The sequence below is a fragment of the Asterias amurensis genome, chromosome 1 (assembly GCF_032118995.1).
Source record: "Asterias amurensis chromosome 1, ASM3211899v1".
Classification (NCBI taxonomy): domain Eukaryota; kingdom Metazoa; phylum Echinodermata; class Asteroidea; order Forcipulatida; family Asteriidae; genus Asterias; species Asterias amurensis.
In genome coordinates, this window is record NC_092648.1 from 25,119,862 (window position 1) to 25,135,756 (window position 15,895).

The following is a 15,895-nucleotide window of genomic DNA, read 5'->3' on the forward strand; positions in this document are numbered from 1 at the left end:
TTCTTGCTTACTTTTCTCATTTGTTACAGCCGATGCTTACTGTTCACCAGATCCATGCCTTAATGGAGGAACTTGTTACACAGGAGCCAGTTCCTACATTTGTATTTGTCCAAGCAAATACTCCGGAGATCATTGTGAAACATTTGAAGATGACAGTGAGTAAAGACGAAGACAAGAAGAACTCGGGCTAGAAAGTAGAATGCATTAATTTGCCGCGATGTCATTTTTAGCAAGCCAAGATGGCAAGCACTGTGCTGCAATAATAATAGATCTGGCCCCGATTTCATAGAGCTTCTAAGCACAAAAAATTGCTAAGCTTTAAATTTCTTCCCCGATGAAAACAGGATTGCCAGGATTTCCATTTGTTGCATAGTGCTTGTTGTTTGCTTATCCTGAAAATCAGATGGAAATTTGGTTGGTAAACATGTTTTTATCAATATCAAGGAAGAAATTTCATGGAATCATGCTAACCAAATTTTTGTGCTTAGCAGCTCTATGAAGAAAAAGAGTGGGCCCTGTGCAGAAAAAGACCACAAAATTGTTAGGGAAATTATCAGTTCCACAAGCATCAAATAAGAATGTGAAAAAGACCCCATCCACAGAAAGAAAAGATCACACCTTTGTATCAATCATTTTAAATTAAATACGGTATATTCAATAAGGTTTATCGTGTGTCCCTCAATTACTGATTTTCCTTTCCCTTTTAGGTCGCAAGGCGAAGAAGAAAAAAGTAGTTGATTGAATTTGAGTTGTACACTAATTAGCATTGCACACGCTGTACCGCCAAAACCATTTTTTAATTGGTATGATGACCTCAACTGCTTACAATAAACAGTAGTCAGTAGGCCCCAAATAATGAGGAAACTCATTCAGTAGTCAGTAGGTCCCAAAACATTGCCAAAGATTTAGAGTCTTTGAGTATTGTGTTCAACAATAAGGAACTTGTGAAAGGTCACGTCTTTCATGAAGCTTGTGGCTCGACAACTCCCTTATGTGTGAAATCCAAGTGTGCAAGGTTGATCCAAGGTTAATCCAAGTGTGCAAGGTTGAAATCCAAGTGTGCAAGACAGCATGGTATACTTTTAACTATTAAACTTTATAAAGAAACATTACAGAAAAGACTGATTGTGCTCTGTGCGTCACGTGACCTATAGTGGGTATTAAAAACAAACTTGGCAAACTCAACAATTCATTGAAATCCTTCTTGAAGTCTAAGTCTTTCACCGGGACAAGAGACTGAGTCAAATATCCTTGGTAGTTGGCCCATATTGACCACCGTTTCGATTGCTTACACTTTAAGGCACTGGCATTGTGAGAAACGGCTCCCTGACTGAAGTAACGTAGTTGTTGAAAAATTTCTCACTCAGAATATTAAAAGACTTCGGGCCTGAAGCCTTTTATTATGCAGCTGAAAGCAAACAATTTGAGCAATAAGGGTGTTTTTCTTCCATTATTCTCCTGCAACTTCCAATGACCAATTGAGCCTTCATTTTCACAGTTTTGTTATTTTATGCATGTTGGGATACAACAAGTGAGAATACTGGTCTTTGACAATGACCAACGCCTTCAAAAGTGTCACGTGCCTTTAAAAATCATGTGTAGAAGAAAATAAATAAAAAGTGTTTTGCTCAATTGTTTAAAGAGAACCTTCCATCCTTTATCATTTTATAACAAGATTAGGCCTAATATTCAAGGAGTTTCAAAACAGGCTAGTCCTGGGAGGAACGGGGGAATCCAACATGGTCTAGGTAATATTAATTACTCAGGAATGCAAATTTCCTATCGATGTTTAAAGCCATTCCACTTTCAGCACAGAACAAAATAAAAGTTCACAGATTTACAAATAACTTACAGGGTTTACAGAAGGTAATGGTGAAAGACATTTCTTGAAATATTATTCCATGAAGTGCTTTACTTTTCGAGAAATCATTAAAACATTTATCAATTCTCGTTGTCGAGAATTACGGATTTATTTTAAACCCATGTCATGACACGGCGAAACGTGCGGAAACAAGGGTGGGTTTTCCCGTTATTTTCTCCTGACTTGAGGTCTTGAAATACAACTTGTAAAAATTACTTCTTTCTTGAAAACTACCTGAAGTTTACTTCAGAGGGAGCCGTTTCTCACAATGTTTTATACTACCAACCTCTCCCCATTACGCGTAACCAAGTAGGTTTTTATGCTAATAATTATTTTGAGTAATTACCAAGTGTCTACTGCCTTTAATGCTACATGAAATGCGAAATGTGGACCTGAGACCAAAGTAAGTCCACATAATCTAGGGAACTGAAACACTTTGTGGACTTACAAAGTCTACGCAACTTATTCTCAGTATTAAAGAATATGATTATAATACATCTATAGGAATGTCCAGTCACACAGTGACTGCAACACAGATGTGTGCGTGGGTGTGTGTATGCCCTTGAAATCATTGTCTGAGCAATAACTCAAGAATATCTTAGCATATCAACTATACTATACTATACTATACTATACTATACTATGACACCCCTTACAAATATTCTGCCTTTTCATTGGTTTCCCCCCTCTGTTTAGTGCTAGTTCCATGCTATCCAAACCCCTGTGCCAATGGAGCGACGTGTTTCACAGGACCACTGGGGGCTTATTACTGCTCTTGCCCGCCTGATTTCGATGGAACACGGTGTGAACGATCCTCACAATATGATTCTGGCTCTCGTAAGTTTAGAAAAATGTTTGTCTTTCTTTTCATTTGTTCCTTTCTTTTGAAGGTCTGTTATTTAGGAATTTCTATAAGAGTTGGTTATAGTGACTCCTAGCACTGTTGTTACACACATTTTTTTAATGAAAGTTTGCCTAATATCACAAGGCTGACAGCCACTTCTAGGTGTGGGCTATCGACCCCAGACCAACTGCCAGCAGGGGCATTTTGCTACCTACTTCTGGAGCTGTACAGGGTTACCCCTTCACAGTCCATAATGATAGGCATGAGTAATATTTACCAGGAGCCTGGCTGGCGGAGTTAGATGCACAACCTTCCCAACTTTGTTTTACAAAGTTATTATGGTTAGGTGCCTTGCTCATGGGCATAAGTGTCATGACCGGGATTCAAACTCACACTCGGCTGCTTACAACACCAGAGCTTGGGTGACCAAAGCACGCCATGTCTGCTCATGGTTTGTCAATTTAAGTTTATGGAATGGAAATATCAGGTGGGTGTTTTAAAAAAAGAAAAGGAATACACATTTAAAGTTAATTATGGGAATCAAACTCCCAAGACAGCATATACTACCACAAAGTCATTTTATGATTACTAAAAAGCTTGCTTTTATAACAATTACCCAGAGGAATATTTTTATTTGAAATCCTCTTGGTCATTTACAAATTGATTATGCAAACATTGACAAAAGTCAACCACATAATTTGTAGGGATTTATTTTTTATACTTGAGTTTTTGAGTGAAATTCTTTGAGACGTCGAGTTGAGTTCTCTTGTGAATGGACTGACTGTTTTACTGAACTGTGTTTTGTGTTTGATCTTTTATTTCATTTAGCTTCCTGTACTGCAAGCACGTGCTCCAATGGTGGCTTATGTTACACCGGTCCGAGGGGTTCATTTTTCTGTTCTTGCCCGACCAGTTTCATCGGAACACGCTGTGAAACCCCTGCCCCACCAAATACAGTGACTCCATCCACTGGTAAAAAAGTTGTTTTTATTATTTGCTTTTGCTTTTAATTTGCGTCCACAATGTTGGCAAACAGTGTTGGAGCTACGACAGGGCTTAGGCATTGAACCTTAGGACGAGATTTTCCTCGCTGTAGCCTGTAAAATTGTGATAATCGCAACTCTTGAGCTTTTGTTGGAACCTTTTTTGTCTCTTGTTGAAAAGTTTCAGATTTTTGTTTCTCGAGCCCCTGTACAAATGGTGGGACGTGCTTCACCGGCCAGTCATCTTTTGTTTGTATTTGTCCATCGCGGTTCACTGGACAGCTGTGTCAGACTTTGGGTAAGTTTTGAGAATATGTTGGTAAAGATTTCAAAGTACATTTCACCCCTACTCCTTGGACTCTGGTTATCTCCTCTAGGTTCCCTACTCTCCTTCCTGGTGCTTGTCAACAACTGATTTGGCTCTGGGAGCACCCACTCCCAGTAATAGTCCCAGCTCCAGCCTACACGGGTCCTCAAGCCTTTCCCCTTCCCGCTAAGCCTAACTACCAGTTAGTTACTTTGGCCAACATCCTCCTTAAGTCAATCAGAGCATACTGATAAAAAACATTGATAAATTTCTCAGCACCACCACTACTTACACATGACGTCACCTCTAGTAACGTAACTTGCAAAGTCTCTATTCTGTATACTGCCCTCTCTTGGTTGTTATTGTTTAGTGTTATTGTTGTTTACAAGATGGCTGCTGTTGAGCTCAGTCACATACTAATAAATAAAGTTAGTTCAAGAGTGCGTTTTTGGCGACCCCAACCTTAAACATTGGTTATTGGTTAAGCGTTTTCACGTGTTCGGTTGAGCACGGTGACGATGCTGTTCAGACCAACCGGTAACCAACTTGTTGAGTTGGTTGGGCTTTGGTTGGGGTCGTCAAAACGCACTCCAGTTCAGTAAGGAAATACTTCAACGACTGGTTATTATAACATCACCCTAAACCTCACCTGTTTATACTCCCACCATGCAAAGTTTCAAATCCAACATATTTGTAAATCAGAATTGTCGTTGCCATAAATTTTTAAAGCCATTATACACTTTCGGTACAGAAAAAAAAAAAAAGTTAACAGATTTACAAATAATTTACAGGGTTTACCGAAGGTAATAGTGGAAGACTTCTCTTGAAATATTGTTCCATGAAATGCTTTACTTTTTAAGAAAACATTAAAACAATACCAATTCTCAACAGCGAGAATTTCAGATTTATTTTAAACACATGTCATGACACGGCGAAACGCGCAGAAACAAGAGTGGGTTTTTCCATTATTTTCTCCCGACTCCGATGACCGGTTGAGCCTAAATTTTCACAGGTTTGTTATTTTATAAATAAGTTGTGATACACGAAGTGTGGGACTTGGACACTACTATTTTTCGAAAGTGTATTGGCTTTAAACCAGGCTGTTGAATGGTGTTTGAAGCTTTGCATGGTGTGGAGAATAAGAGTAACTATAAATATATATAACATAAATTATATTAATAGTAAACTTGCGGGTACAACCATGTAAATCTCTTTTTGAATATGTGGTGGCTCTGAAAAGAACTGATTTGGTCTCGGCGTTTCAAACAGTATGCTCTGCTCGTCTTCAGGTTGTTGAAATTTAATGTTTAAACACAAGATGACAAACTTGTACTCAAAAACTTTATTGTATACATTTTGTTGCAGTGTCATGTAGTGATAACCCATGTATGAATGATGGCACATGTTATACGGGACAGGCAGGATTCGTCTGTTCCTGCACAAATGACTTTACTGGAGAAATCTGTGAAAATTACAGTAAGTACCCCACCCCAACCACAAAATATGTTTTTCATTTTGGTTTTCGTAACATTAAACAAAATGCTACCATTTCACAAGTTCATATAGTTCAACAGGTCTACAAATTATAAGCTTCACCTGTTTTGCTATTTTGAATGTGATTGATAAATGTTTGGAAAACATTATTTGTTACGGTTTTGAGATAATTTTGCCTTCCCTTCTGACCTCGCAATCTAGCATTTCTCTTGCAGATTTTTGTAACTTTGCAAATACACATTTTTTCCCAAGATGTACAATCCTACGTATATTTTTTACAGAGAAAGACCAATGACCCGGGCACTTTTGTAAAGCACATTGACACGCTCCTGTTAAAATGCACTTTAGAAGAACTTGTTATAATATAAAAACGATTAAGTTTATAATGACTGTCCCCCTTATGTTTAGTCCATACTCAGGGCTGCCCCAAGGACTCTTGCCTGAATGGGGCAACTTGTTATCTCAGCTCTTCTGCAGATAGGTCTATCTGCAGCTGTGCCCCTGGGTTCATTGGCTCTCAGTGTGAACAGCACATTGATTGTTAGTACACATGTCGGTCTTTGTCCTTCCCAGTGCTTCAGTAGAGCAAGCTAGTCAAAACATTGAGACCATTTCAAGAACTAACTCCATGGTAGTGCAGTTAGTTAAGATCCTATAAGCTAAAGTAGTAGGCCCATCCAATTTTCTATACCTTCTGCGTGGGTAGTAGTTTAAAAGCAGGACAGTTCTCTTAGAACTGCAAAGTCTCCTGAAAATCTGATAAATCTACTCTGCGGTAGTGAATAAAGAAAGACGGTTCTTTAAAGAACAAACTCTACCTTGCAAGTAGATACACACATGGTGTTACCGCATTTTCTTTAAAGGATTTGGGTACTTTTTGTAACACAAAACATAATGTCCACAGATTTACGCTAAACTTACACCGTTTGAAGATAATGACAGTAGAAAGCGTTGTTGAGGTGCTTTAGTTTTTGAGAAATGAGTCAAACAATGTCATGAAAATACGTTTTTACATGCTGAAATAATTTTGGTCTCATGATCACTCAGAAGAAAATTATTTTCATGACATTTCTCAAAAACTACAGCACCTCAACAAGTAATGTTTTCAGGGACGCTTTCTACTATCATTATCTTCAAACTGTGTAAGTTTAGTGTAAATCTGTGGACATTGTGTTTGGTTTGTCCTACAAAAAGTACATAGACCCTTTAATTAACACTATTATTTTATGAGAGATCACCTAACATCACAAGGCTGGATGATCCCATGAAGGTGAGTTGGGGTATCAACCCAATCAACTGCCACCAGGTCCACGTTGCCACCTACCCCAGGGGCTGCAACAGGGTTACCCCTCTTGGTATGGGTGTATCGTCCACTAGGAGCCCAGCTGGTAGAATAGAATGCACTAACCTCCAAACTTTGTGTGTCTATGATTAAGCGCCTTACTTTAAGGGCACAAGTTGCAGAAGGGAAAGAAGTATTCATAAATACTCGTCAGAAATAAAAGATATTTTTACGAGACCAAAAGTCAACATCTGAACAAAAACACCAGTTGTGAGTTTACTGACCTGGGCTTGATTTGACAAAGCAATAAAATCCATCGTGAATAAAATCCAGACAAGGTGTCAGTATCACCATAGTGATTTGTAATGTGACATCACACTTGACTAAACAACTACGATTTGTTTGCAGTTAAGATCAATCTTGGCTCTTTGTGAATCGGCCCCTGATGCCATGGGCCTGTTGGTCAGTTTGAATTTCAAGACCTGTCGAGGTGTACGAGACAAAGCAAAGATGAAATGTCCTATGAAGGAATAGTTACTCATGTCTTTGTTTTCGGTTTCTTTTCATTCACAGTGAACAGTTGCTTCAACGTGGAATGCCAAAATGGTGGCTTGTGTGTGCAAGCCGCGGATGAAGCTACCAACACAGAGTGTTTATGTACTGAAGAGTTTTACGGCCCTAGATGTGAACATGTTCACGGTGAGGAAGGATTTTATAAGACTTTACCCTCTGGCAATGTTTGATTACACTACAGCCATACTTCAAGGAGCTGCATTTACAGATTTCTTTTTTAATATATAGCCGAACTATCTGCTGTACACAAAACTTGAGAAAATAGAATTACCTGTGGTTGTTGCAAACTGCTTATTAACCTCAAGGACCTATGGTAAAAATGCAAACATTTGTTAACGGCCTGACGTTTGACCCTTGTAGAGTCTTTCGTCAGAGCTCAATGGAACACAACACACATGATGTATATTAGTGTAACAGACGTGTACAAGGTGCTACGGCACATTCAGCAGCCACAACCAGGAACACCAGGGTGAACCCCCTTCTCTTTTTCGATAAGTGCACTGGTTTCTTTTACATGCGTTACATAACACATGGGACCAACGGCTTAACGTCCCACCCGAAGGAAGAAGCAATGGTTAGGGAGAGAGAGGAGGGGGCAGGGTTAGGGTCAGAAAGGTTTTTTTCTGACATATTTTATACTAAAAACAGCTCACCGTTGCTCGTTGGGCAACACATGGGACCAACGGCTTAACGTCCCTCCCGAAGGAAGAAGCAATGGTTAGGGAGAGAGAGGAGGGGGCAGGGTTAGGGTCAGAAAGGTTTTTTTCTGACATATTTTATACTAAAAACAGCTCACCGTTGCTCGTTACCAAGTAAGTGTTTATGCTAACCATTATTTTGGGTACTTACCAATAGTGTCCAGTGCCTTAAAGTTTTGAGTTATTACCCTCCTTTTAAAGTAAAACAATTTTGCAAAATGTTGATTCCATCTTCAGATATTTGCACTTCGAGCAATCCTTGCCTGAGTGGTGGGACCTGCTACACCTCCAGTCAGAACAGCAGAGCCTTTGTGTGTTCTTGCCGACATGGCTTCGAGGGTAACCTCTGTGAAACTTCAAGTAAGCTACTTGTTTTTTGTTGTATCATCTTCTCAGACTTATCAGTTTAGGAATCAAACTTTCTCTTTTTAGTTCCATAAGAATGTATTTCTTAATAGCTCCATGGGAATATTTGTCTACCTTTTATACTGCAAGCCCTTGTACGGCATTAAGCCATGCGCTTGGCAAAGCTTCACACTCACAAATTGAAACATAAAACTCATTCCCAAATGTGAACTAGCTGACCTGTTAAAACAAAACCCCCAAAAAGCTATTACTTTCTCATTTTTGTTTTGAAATCTTTAATTTTTCCCAAAGTTTATTTTTGAAAGTATTTTTGTTGTTGAAATTGGCAAGTGACCAGTGGCATTGAGGCAATTGTCTGTTTAGTCCTTCAAGTATTATGCCTCCATTTTATTATAAGTAACAATCAATCAATTAATCAATCAATCAATCAATCAATCAATCAATCAATCAATCAATCAATCAATCAATCAATCGATCATTCCTTTGTTAAGTTTACAGTGCCCTTCCAGAGCTTTTAGCTGCTTATGATCAGTGTAATGTTTACTGGATTTGAGGCATTGCATGGTGAGAGGTAGCAGTATATATTTGGTTTGTGGTCAACACCATGTGTGTATCTACTTGCCAGGTAGAGTTTATTCTTCAGAGAACTGTATTTCTTTATTTCTCATACTGCGGAGTAGATTTATCGGATGTTCGGGAGACTTCTCAGTTCTGAAAAGAATTGTCCTGCTTTTTAACTACTACCCGGGCGGAAGGTATAGAAAATTGGCTGGGACTACCACTTTAGCTTATATGATCAAAATTAACTGCACTACCATGGAGTCAGTTCTTCAATCGGTTTCGACGTTTCGACTAGCGTCCTCTAGTCATCGTCAGTGTTATAATTTTTCCTTTCTTGTGGGCTATTTAGATCCTTGTGCCAGCAATCCATGTCTGAACGGTGGAGTTTGTACTAAACCATCTGATCCATCCGCTGATATGATACTGTGTCAGTGTCCCAATGGATACGTCGGAGTTCGTTGTGAAATAATCGACACTGGTAAGTCTCTTCCACATTATATTTCTCACTTGTCTTGGTTAATCTTAGGAAAGATGAAAAATAAGTCGCTGTAAATGAAAAAAACTCCTTGAGGTTTACATGATTAAATATTCTTGAAGGGATTGTATGCTTGTTTGAACTGATATAGATGTATACCTTAAAATTAACCTTCATTTCAAAAGTTGGTTGCGTTTTTTTTTATATTTCCGAAAATCTGGAGCGGTTATATCATGCAAAAAAATACTCTGCATTTGGAATACACAATCTGATAGTGTTACTTTTTCAGATTAAATTTTTTGGGGATAAAAAGTGCTTTTTCCATAACCACATTACTTCGTAGTGAAATGATCCTCTCAATGTTTTGTACTATACTTCTAACCAAGTGCCCCTTGGCCCTTTTTCAACAGGTGTAGGGGCATGTGTGGTTGGAGCGTGCCTGAATAACGGAACGTGCATCCCGTCTCCCTTTGCCCCCGGTGGTTTTAGCTGTGCCTGCCCGACCACCCACACTGGTACACAGTGTGAACAACAAGGTGACTATTAGCTGGATTTGAAAGTTTGCACGGTGGGAGCACAAATCAAGTGAGGGTTTGCGGTGACGCCATGTGCATACATTGGTTTTTTTGAGTCAGTTCTTCTTACAGTGGCTCTCTCTCTAGCTCACTGGACCCAAGCTCTGGTGTTGTCAGCAGCTGAGTGTGGGATTCAGTACCCAGTCATGAGACTTGTGCACTTATAAGCAGGGCACCCATACTTGCATGGTCAAAATTTGGAAAGGTGGAGCATTTTGCTCTGCCAGCCAGGCTCCTAGTGGATGATACCAATGCCTACATCTTTCCTGAACTGTGAAGGGGGTAACCCTGTTTCAGCACCAGGAGTAGGTGGCAACATGCCACTTGGTGACAGTTGATTTGGGTCGACAGATCAAATCAGTTTTTTCCCACACTGTATTAGCAAATTATTATTTGTAATATACTTACCACTTATCATTGTAATTTCTCTGTTTCCATCTTTTTTAAAATGAAAATTTGTTATCACCTACCCCCTCCCCCCCCCCCCATGTCCAGTACCTCTGGCTTGTTCCAGTAACCCCTGCATGAACGGAGCATTCTGCAGCAACGCTGGAGACGGTAACTACCAGTGCCTTTGTCTTGAGGGATACACTGGACGAAGATGTGAGGTTGTAGGTAGGTACAATTTGGTTTTAAAGCTAGCTGAGCCTGAACATCTGAAATCACACATTGAGGCTCGTGATGTACATCAGAGATCTGCCGTTGAGCATACGTCCATAATCACCTTTGACCTCGGATCATTTCACCTGGCTTTAATGAGATTTGCTCTTATATTTGATGAACATGTGTATACAGAAACCACCACCTGTAAGGACAGGGTACCAGTCTGAAGCCTAGCTAGTCAAATATGGTTTACAATGTTGCCCGAAAGTGGTGGCACTACAAGTAGCGAAGTTTTGTTTGCTCCTTTCAACTATCAACAAACACACTCCGAAACTAAGTACTATTACGCGGACTGAGTTTAGGTTATTTGCACCAGTAGCCCATTATATCAATATCCAATTTTGTTTATTATTTTTTTAAAACTCTTCACACTACCATAGGTATTAATTTTAGAAAAAAAATATTCAGCTGTTGCAAACTGCTTACCAGTATGATATAATCGCAAAAAGTACCTTTAGTGACCTGCCGTCGATTTCACAAAACTCTTTCCAACTTAAGACTAATCTTAGGACTTAGGGCGAGTCCCAACCCTGCATTATAGCATGCAGACCTTAAGATTAATCTTAAGTTAGGACGAGTTACTCGTCCTAACTCTAGATAAGACGAGTCCTAACTCTTTGTGAAATCGAACGGCTGACATATCAACCCTAGCAGAGTCTTTCTTAAAGCTTAACTGATGTTAACTTCATAAAAATTGCCTTGCTCCCACAAGAATGAAGTATCAGGACTGCTCTGTTTTTTGAAAGTGTGATTACTGTTTGTGATGGTCCTCGCTACTAACTATTGTACTTGGCTCTCAGGTCCTTGTGTGTCGTCACCATGTGAGAATGGAGGAACGTGTATAGAAGACGTCTACAATCCTGGTAACTTTGTCTGCCTGTGTCGAGACCAGTACACTGGAGAAACGTGTACCATTCCCCCCCATGCAGGTTGGTGCTCAGTAAATTGACTTTAGCAGTGATAACTTTTTATTTTATTTATGGTCAATTTGAATTGGATTGTGACAAATACAGGCATGATATTCTTCCTACTTTAAAGGATTTGGGTACTTTTTTAAACACAAAACACAATGTCCACAGATTTACATTAAACTTACACAGTTTGAAGATAATGATAATAGACCTTATGCATTGATGTCATCCAGCGGCCATCTTAGTGGAAAAATGGTGACGAAACAGATTTGTATGCGCGACGCACAAGATTGGCCAATGAACAACCTCCTTTTGACCTTTAGGTGAGGGCGCCCTACTGAAATGACGTCATGTGCATAAGGTCTATACAAAGCTTCCCTTAAAATATTAGTTGCTGAAGTGCTGTAGTTTTTGAGAAAAAAGGTAAAACAATGTCATGAAAATACGTTTTTAAAAGCTAAAATAATTTTCGTCTCATGATCAGTAAGACTACAGCTCCTCAGCATCTAATATTTTCAGGGAAGCTTTCTACTATCATTATCTTCAAACTGTGTAAGTTTAATGTAAATCTATAGAAATTGTGTTTTTGTTCTACAAAAAGTACATAGACCCTTTAATCTGATTTTTGATTCTATTTGCCCTTGAAAAAAATCAGATAAATGGTGAATAAATAGTCTGAACACTATTATGTCAATGCACGTGTAAATCAGCCCTTGTACTCTATAAAATGTTTCTCCTTTTTTTCAAGGAACAAATATCATAGGAAGAAAACATAAATAATGGTTAACTTGTGGCTACAACCATGTGTAAATCTCTTTTGTGTGAAAAGAGCCGGTGTGGTCTCGACGTTTCAAACAGTATACTCTGCTCGTCCGTTTAATATTTATTTATAGTTTCTTTCTTATTTATCTACACCATGCTAAGCTTCAAACAATTCTTTTCAAATAAGGCCATATCATGACGCAGGTAACTAATTCCCACAGCTGTTTGTGATATTGAATATATCTTGTCATCTTTCCTTTGTAGATCCATGCACCTCAACACCTTGCCAGAATAGCGGCTCTTGCGTACCGACCAACTCGGGGGAAGGCTACATTTGCAACTGCCCGGATGAGTTTGTTGGACAGAATTGTGGTACACCAGGTGAAAGAGCTCCCCCAATGTTTCTTCTTTACCAAAATACTCAACCAGTTAATAATGAAAATATTGCGCTTTATACACCATGTCTCAAAGTGCTTCCAACATTATTACCCTGATCACTGGACCATCTCATTCCTTAAACCATCTCAGCTCCCTGGGGAGTATGCAGCCTGTGCCGCCAAATATGTAGCGCACTAGGCTAAACCAACCACAAGAACCATCTCTGCCCTCACAGGTACCCATTTACCCCTGGGCCGAGAGAAGCAATTAAAGTAAAGTGTCTTGCTCAGGGACACAAGTGTCACGACCGGGATTCGAACCCGCTCTGCTGAACAGAAACACCAGAGCTTGAGTTCGGTGCTCTTATCCGCTCGGCCACATCTGGTTTATCAATGGCCAAAAGGCTTTTATGTTTCAGACAGAATATTTTGAGATTTGAGTTTAACAGTACAGTGAAGTTTGATAGAAACAGATGTTTCTAAGGACCACTTTATAGTATTTACAATAATAATCATATAAAGCGCATCTTACCATAATGTTTGAATGTACTTAACATCAGTGCACTGGTCATTGAGCCAATAGCATTCCTTTAACCTTTCTCAGCTCCTTGGGGATTATACAGCCTTGAGTTGCCATGGCGCTCCAAATGTTTGTGTTAAACACAATATCAACCTCTACCCTCGCAGGTACCCACGTATACCCCTGGTTGAAGAGAGGCACTTATATTGAATGCCTTGCGCAAGAACACAAATGTCATGACCGGGATTCGAACCCACACCATGATGACTTAACCACCAGAACTAGTGTTTGGTGCTATAAACCGCGCGGCCATGACACCCTGTAAATATAAGGGTGTCATGGGGTGTCGTGGCCGGGCGTATAAGAGCACCCAATTCAAGCTCTGCTGATTCTGTTCAGCAGAGTGTGGGGCCGAATCCCGGTTGTGACACTTGTGTCCCTGAGCAAGACAACTATAACTGCTTCTCTCCACCCAGTGGTAAATGGGTACCTGTGACGGCAGAGATAGTTCTTGTGAAAGATTTAGATGGGTAGCGCATTTGTTGCACAAGGCTTTATACTCCCCAGGGAGCTGAGATGGTTTAAGAAATGATTTAAGGCCCGGTGTCCAGGGGTGATAATTTGAAGCGCTTTGGGACACCCTTTGGGAGTGAAAATAGCAAAATATAATATATTAATAATTTTAGTCTTGATGAACCCATTCACCTAATTCCTCCGATTGTTCACAGATCCTTGCAGTCCCAACCCATGTCTTAACGCTGGAGTGTGTAACGGCATCCCAGTTACCGGAGGTACGTGGGAGTTCTACTGCATCTGCACCAGCCAGTTTCTAGGAACTACATGTGGAGTACAAAGTAAGTCTGACTCTGTTTTCAAGTTGCATGGAAGATGTGGAATACTTTTGGTGATTAAATGCAACCGGCAACCACCCCCCCCCCCAAAAAAAAAAAAAAACAAAAAAAAAAAAAAACCAGGGCTTGAATTTGGGAAAATAACCACAAGACTGCAGGACATTTGGCACGAAATGTACACTTCGCCAGAATTTATTACAAACAGTTTTTAGTTTCGGGAAAATATAATTAGCTGATGCAAACTACTGACCAACCAAAGTAGAAACCAACGGGACACATGCAGACGAATATCTCGCTGGACCGACTCCTGAAGCACGTTCCATTATTCTGACGGGTGGAAAGTGCAAGGATCTAAGAAGAACATCCTTAAGGTATATGCGCAAACAAAATTAATGTTCTGATGTTTGGACCCTAGCAGAGACTTTCTCTAAGTCTAAAAGGCTCTTTCTGGAAGGATGTTGTTATTTTGATAACATTAACCAAATTGAATGGCACCTAACCCTTATGCTTTTATACTCAGGGGCTTGTGTCAGCAATCCATGTTTGAACGGTGGACTCTGCGTCGATGTACCCGAGTCTTCCAGTCAGCCATTATACGGAGCAGACCCGACCAGCCAGATGCTCAATTATAAATGCCGCTGCCTAGACAGATGGACAGGAACAAACTGCGAGTCGGAACTCATTGGTATGTAAAGTAGTGATTACAAATGTCAGACTTTTATTCATTTATTTATTTATTATTTTATTACATTTCACACTGGCAAAACACAAACAGGGATTAAAAGTTACTATACTAAAAATATAGACTGAGAAACTAAAAATAAATACAAATATTCAAAATAGATTAAAATACCAAGCCAGTGAGGGGCAAGGAGGAACAAGTGACCACCTCTACAAGGCCGTCCTTCCGCAGAAATTGTCAACAAATACCTGCCCTTCATTTTTGTGTTTGATTTCTTCTTAGATCCTTGCACTTCCAACCCCTGTCAGAATAATGGAACATGCTTCAGGAGTCAGTCCAGCGAAAGATTCGTCTGCATGTGTCCTGTTGGTTTCTACGGTGATCATTGTGTTGGTGAGTCTTTTTCCTTTACAAATTTGCCTCAAATTGCATGGTTTTCCTTATACGTCGTGAACTAACTATTATGGGGTCAAATTTCTTACTTAACAAAATGGCCGATCGTGTTAAATCGCAAAGTACTTTTAAAGGGTTTATGTACTTTTTGTAGGACAAAAAACACAATGTCTATAGATTTAGACTAAACTTGTTAAAATTATTTTAGCATGTAAAAACCTTTTTTTCAGTACATTGTTTTACTCATTTCTTAAAAACTACAGCACCTCAGCAACTAATATTTCAAGGTACGCTTTCTACTATCATTATTTTCAAGCAGTGTAAGTTTAATGTAACATTGTGTTTTGTGTTACAAAAAGTACCCAAATCCTTTGAACATCTTTCAAAGCATGTGCATTTCATAACAAACGATTTCAAATGCTTTTCTTAGACCAACTTGCCCAATCCAAGGCAACGTGCCACTTTAAGCACTGTAAACTCAGTCCTACAAGTTCTATGAAAATCACAAGCCATCACTTCAGTGGGATTCAAACACACATTCTTGCTAGAACAAGCGCCTGACAATTGCAAATAGTTTAGTCGCTGACAAATTCTCAAAGCTTCTTTTTGGCCGAACCAGTGTATTTAAGACAGTTTCAAATGTCCTGTACAAATGTTTTCTGTTTTTACTTTGATGTTTGTCGGGCATACATAGGGCAGGTTTTTTGTCTGGCATAA

General features: G+C 39.5%; 1 protein-coding gene across 1 annotated transcript in view; it reads left to right on the plus strand.

Annotated features, from left to right (window-relative positions):
• LOC139934320 (uncharacterized) overlaps window positions 1-15,895 on the plus strand; it is a 40,748-nt gene that overhangs the window by 4,262 nt on the left and 20,591 nt on the right. The window contains exons 3-18 of the mRNA XM_071928485.1: window positions 30-155; window positions 2,558-2,698; window positions 3,534-3,677; window positions 3,870-3,986; window positions 5,361-5,471; window positions 5,898-6,029; window positions 7,345-7,470; window positions 8,280-8,402; window positions 9,319-9,447; window positions 9,855-9,980; window positions 10,515-10,634; window positions 11,483-11,611; window positions 12,620-12,736; window positions 13,981-14,106; window positions 14,624-14,788; window positions 15,068-15,178. Coding sequence (XP_071784586.1) covers window positions 30-155; window positions 2,558-2,698; window positions 3,534-3,677; window positions 3,870-3,986; window positions 5,361-5,471; window positions 5,898-6,029; window positions 7,345-7,470; window positions 8,280-8,402; window positions 9,319-9,447; window positions 9,855-9,980; window positions 10,515-10,634; window positions 11,483-11,611; window positions 12,620-12,736; window positions 13,981-14,106; window positions 14,624-14,788; window positions 15,068-15,178 — 2,043 coding nt within the window. The remainder of the gene's footprint in view (window positions 1-29; window positions 156-2,557; window positions 2,699-3,533; window positions 3,678-3,869; window positions 3,987-5,360; window positions 5,472-5,897; window positions 6,030-7,344; window positions 7,471-8,279; window positions 8,403-9,318; window positions 9,448-9,854; window positions 9,981-10,514; window positions 10,635-11,482; window positions 11,612-12,619; window positions 12,737-13,980; window positions 14,107-14,623; window positions 14,789-15,067; window positions 15,179-15,895) is intronic.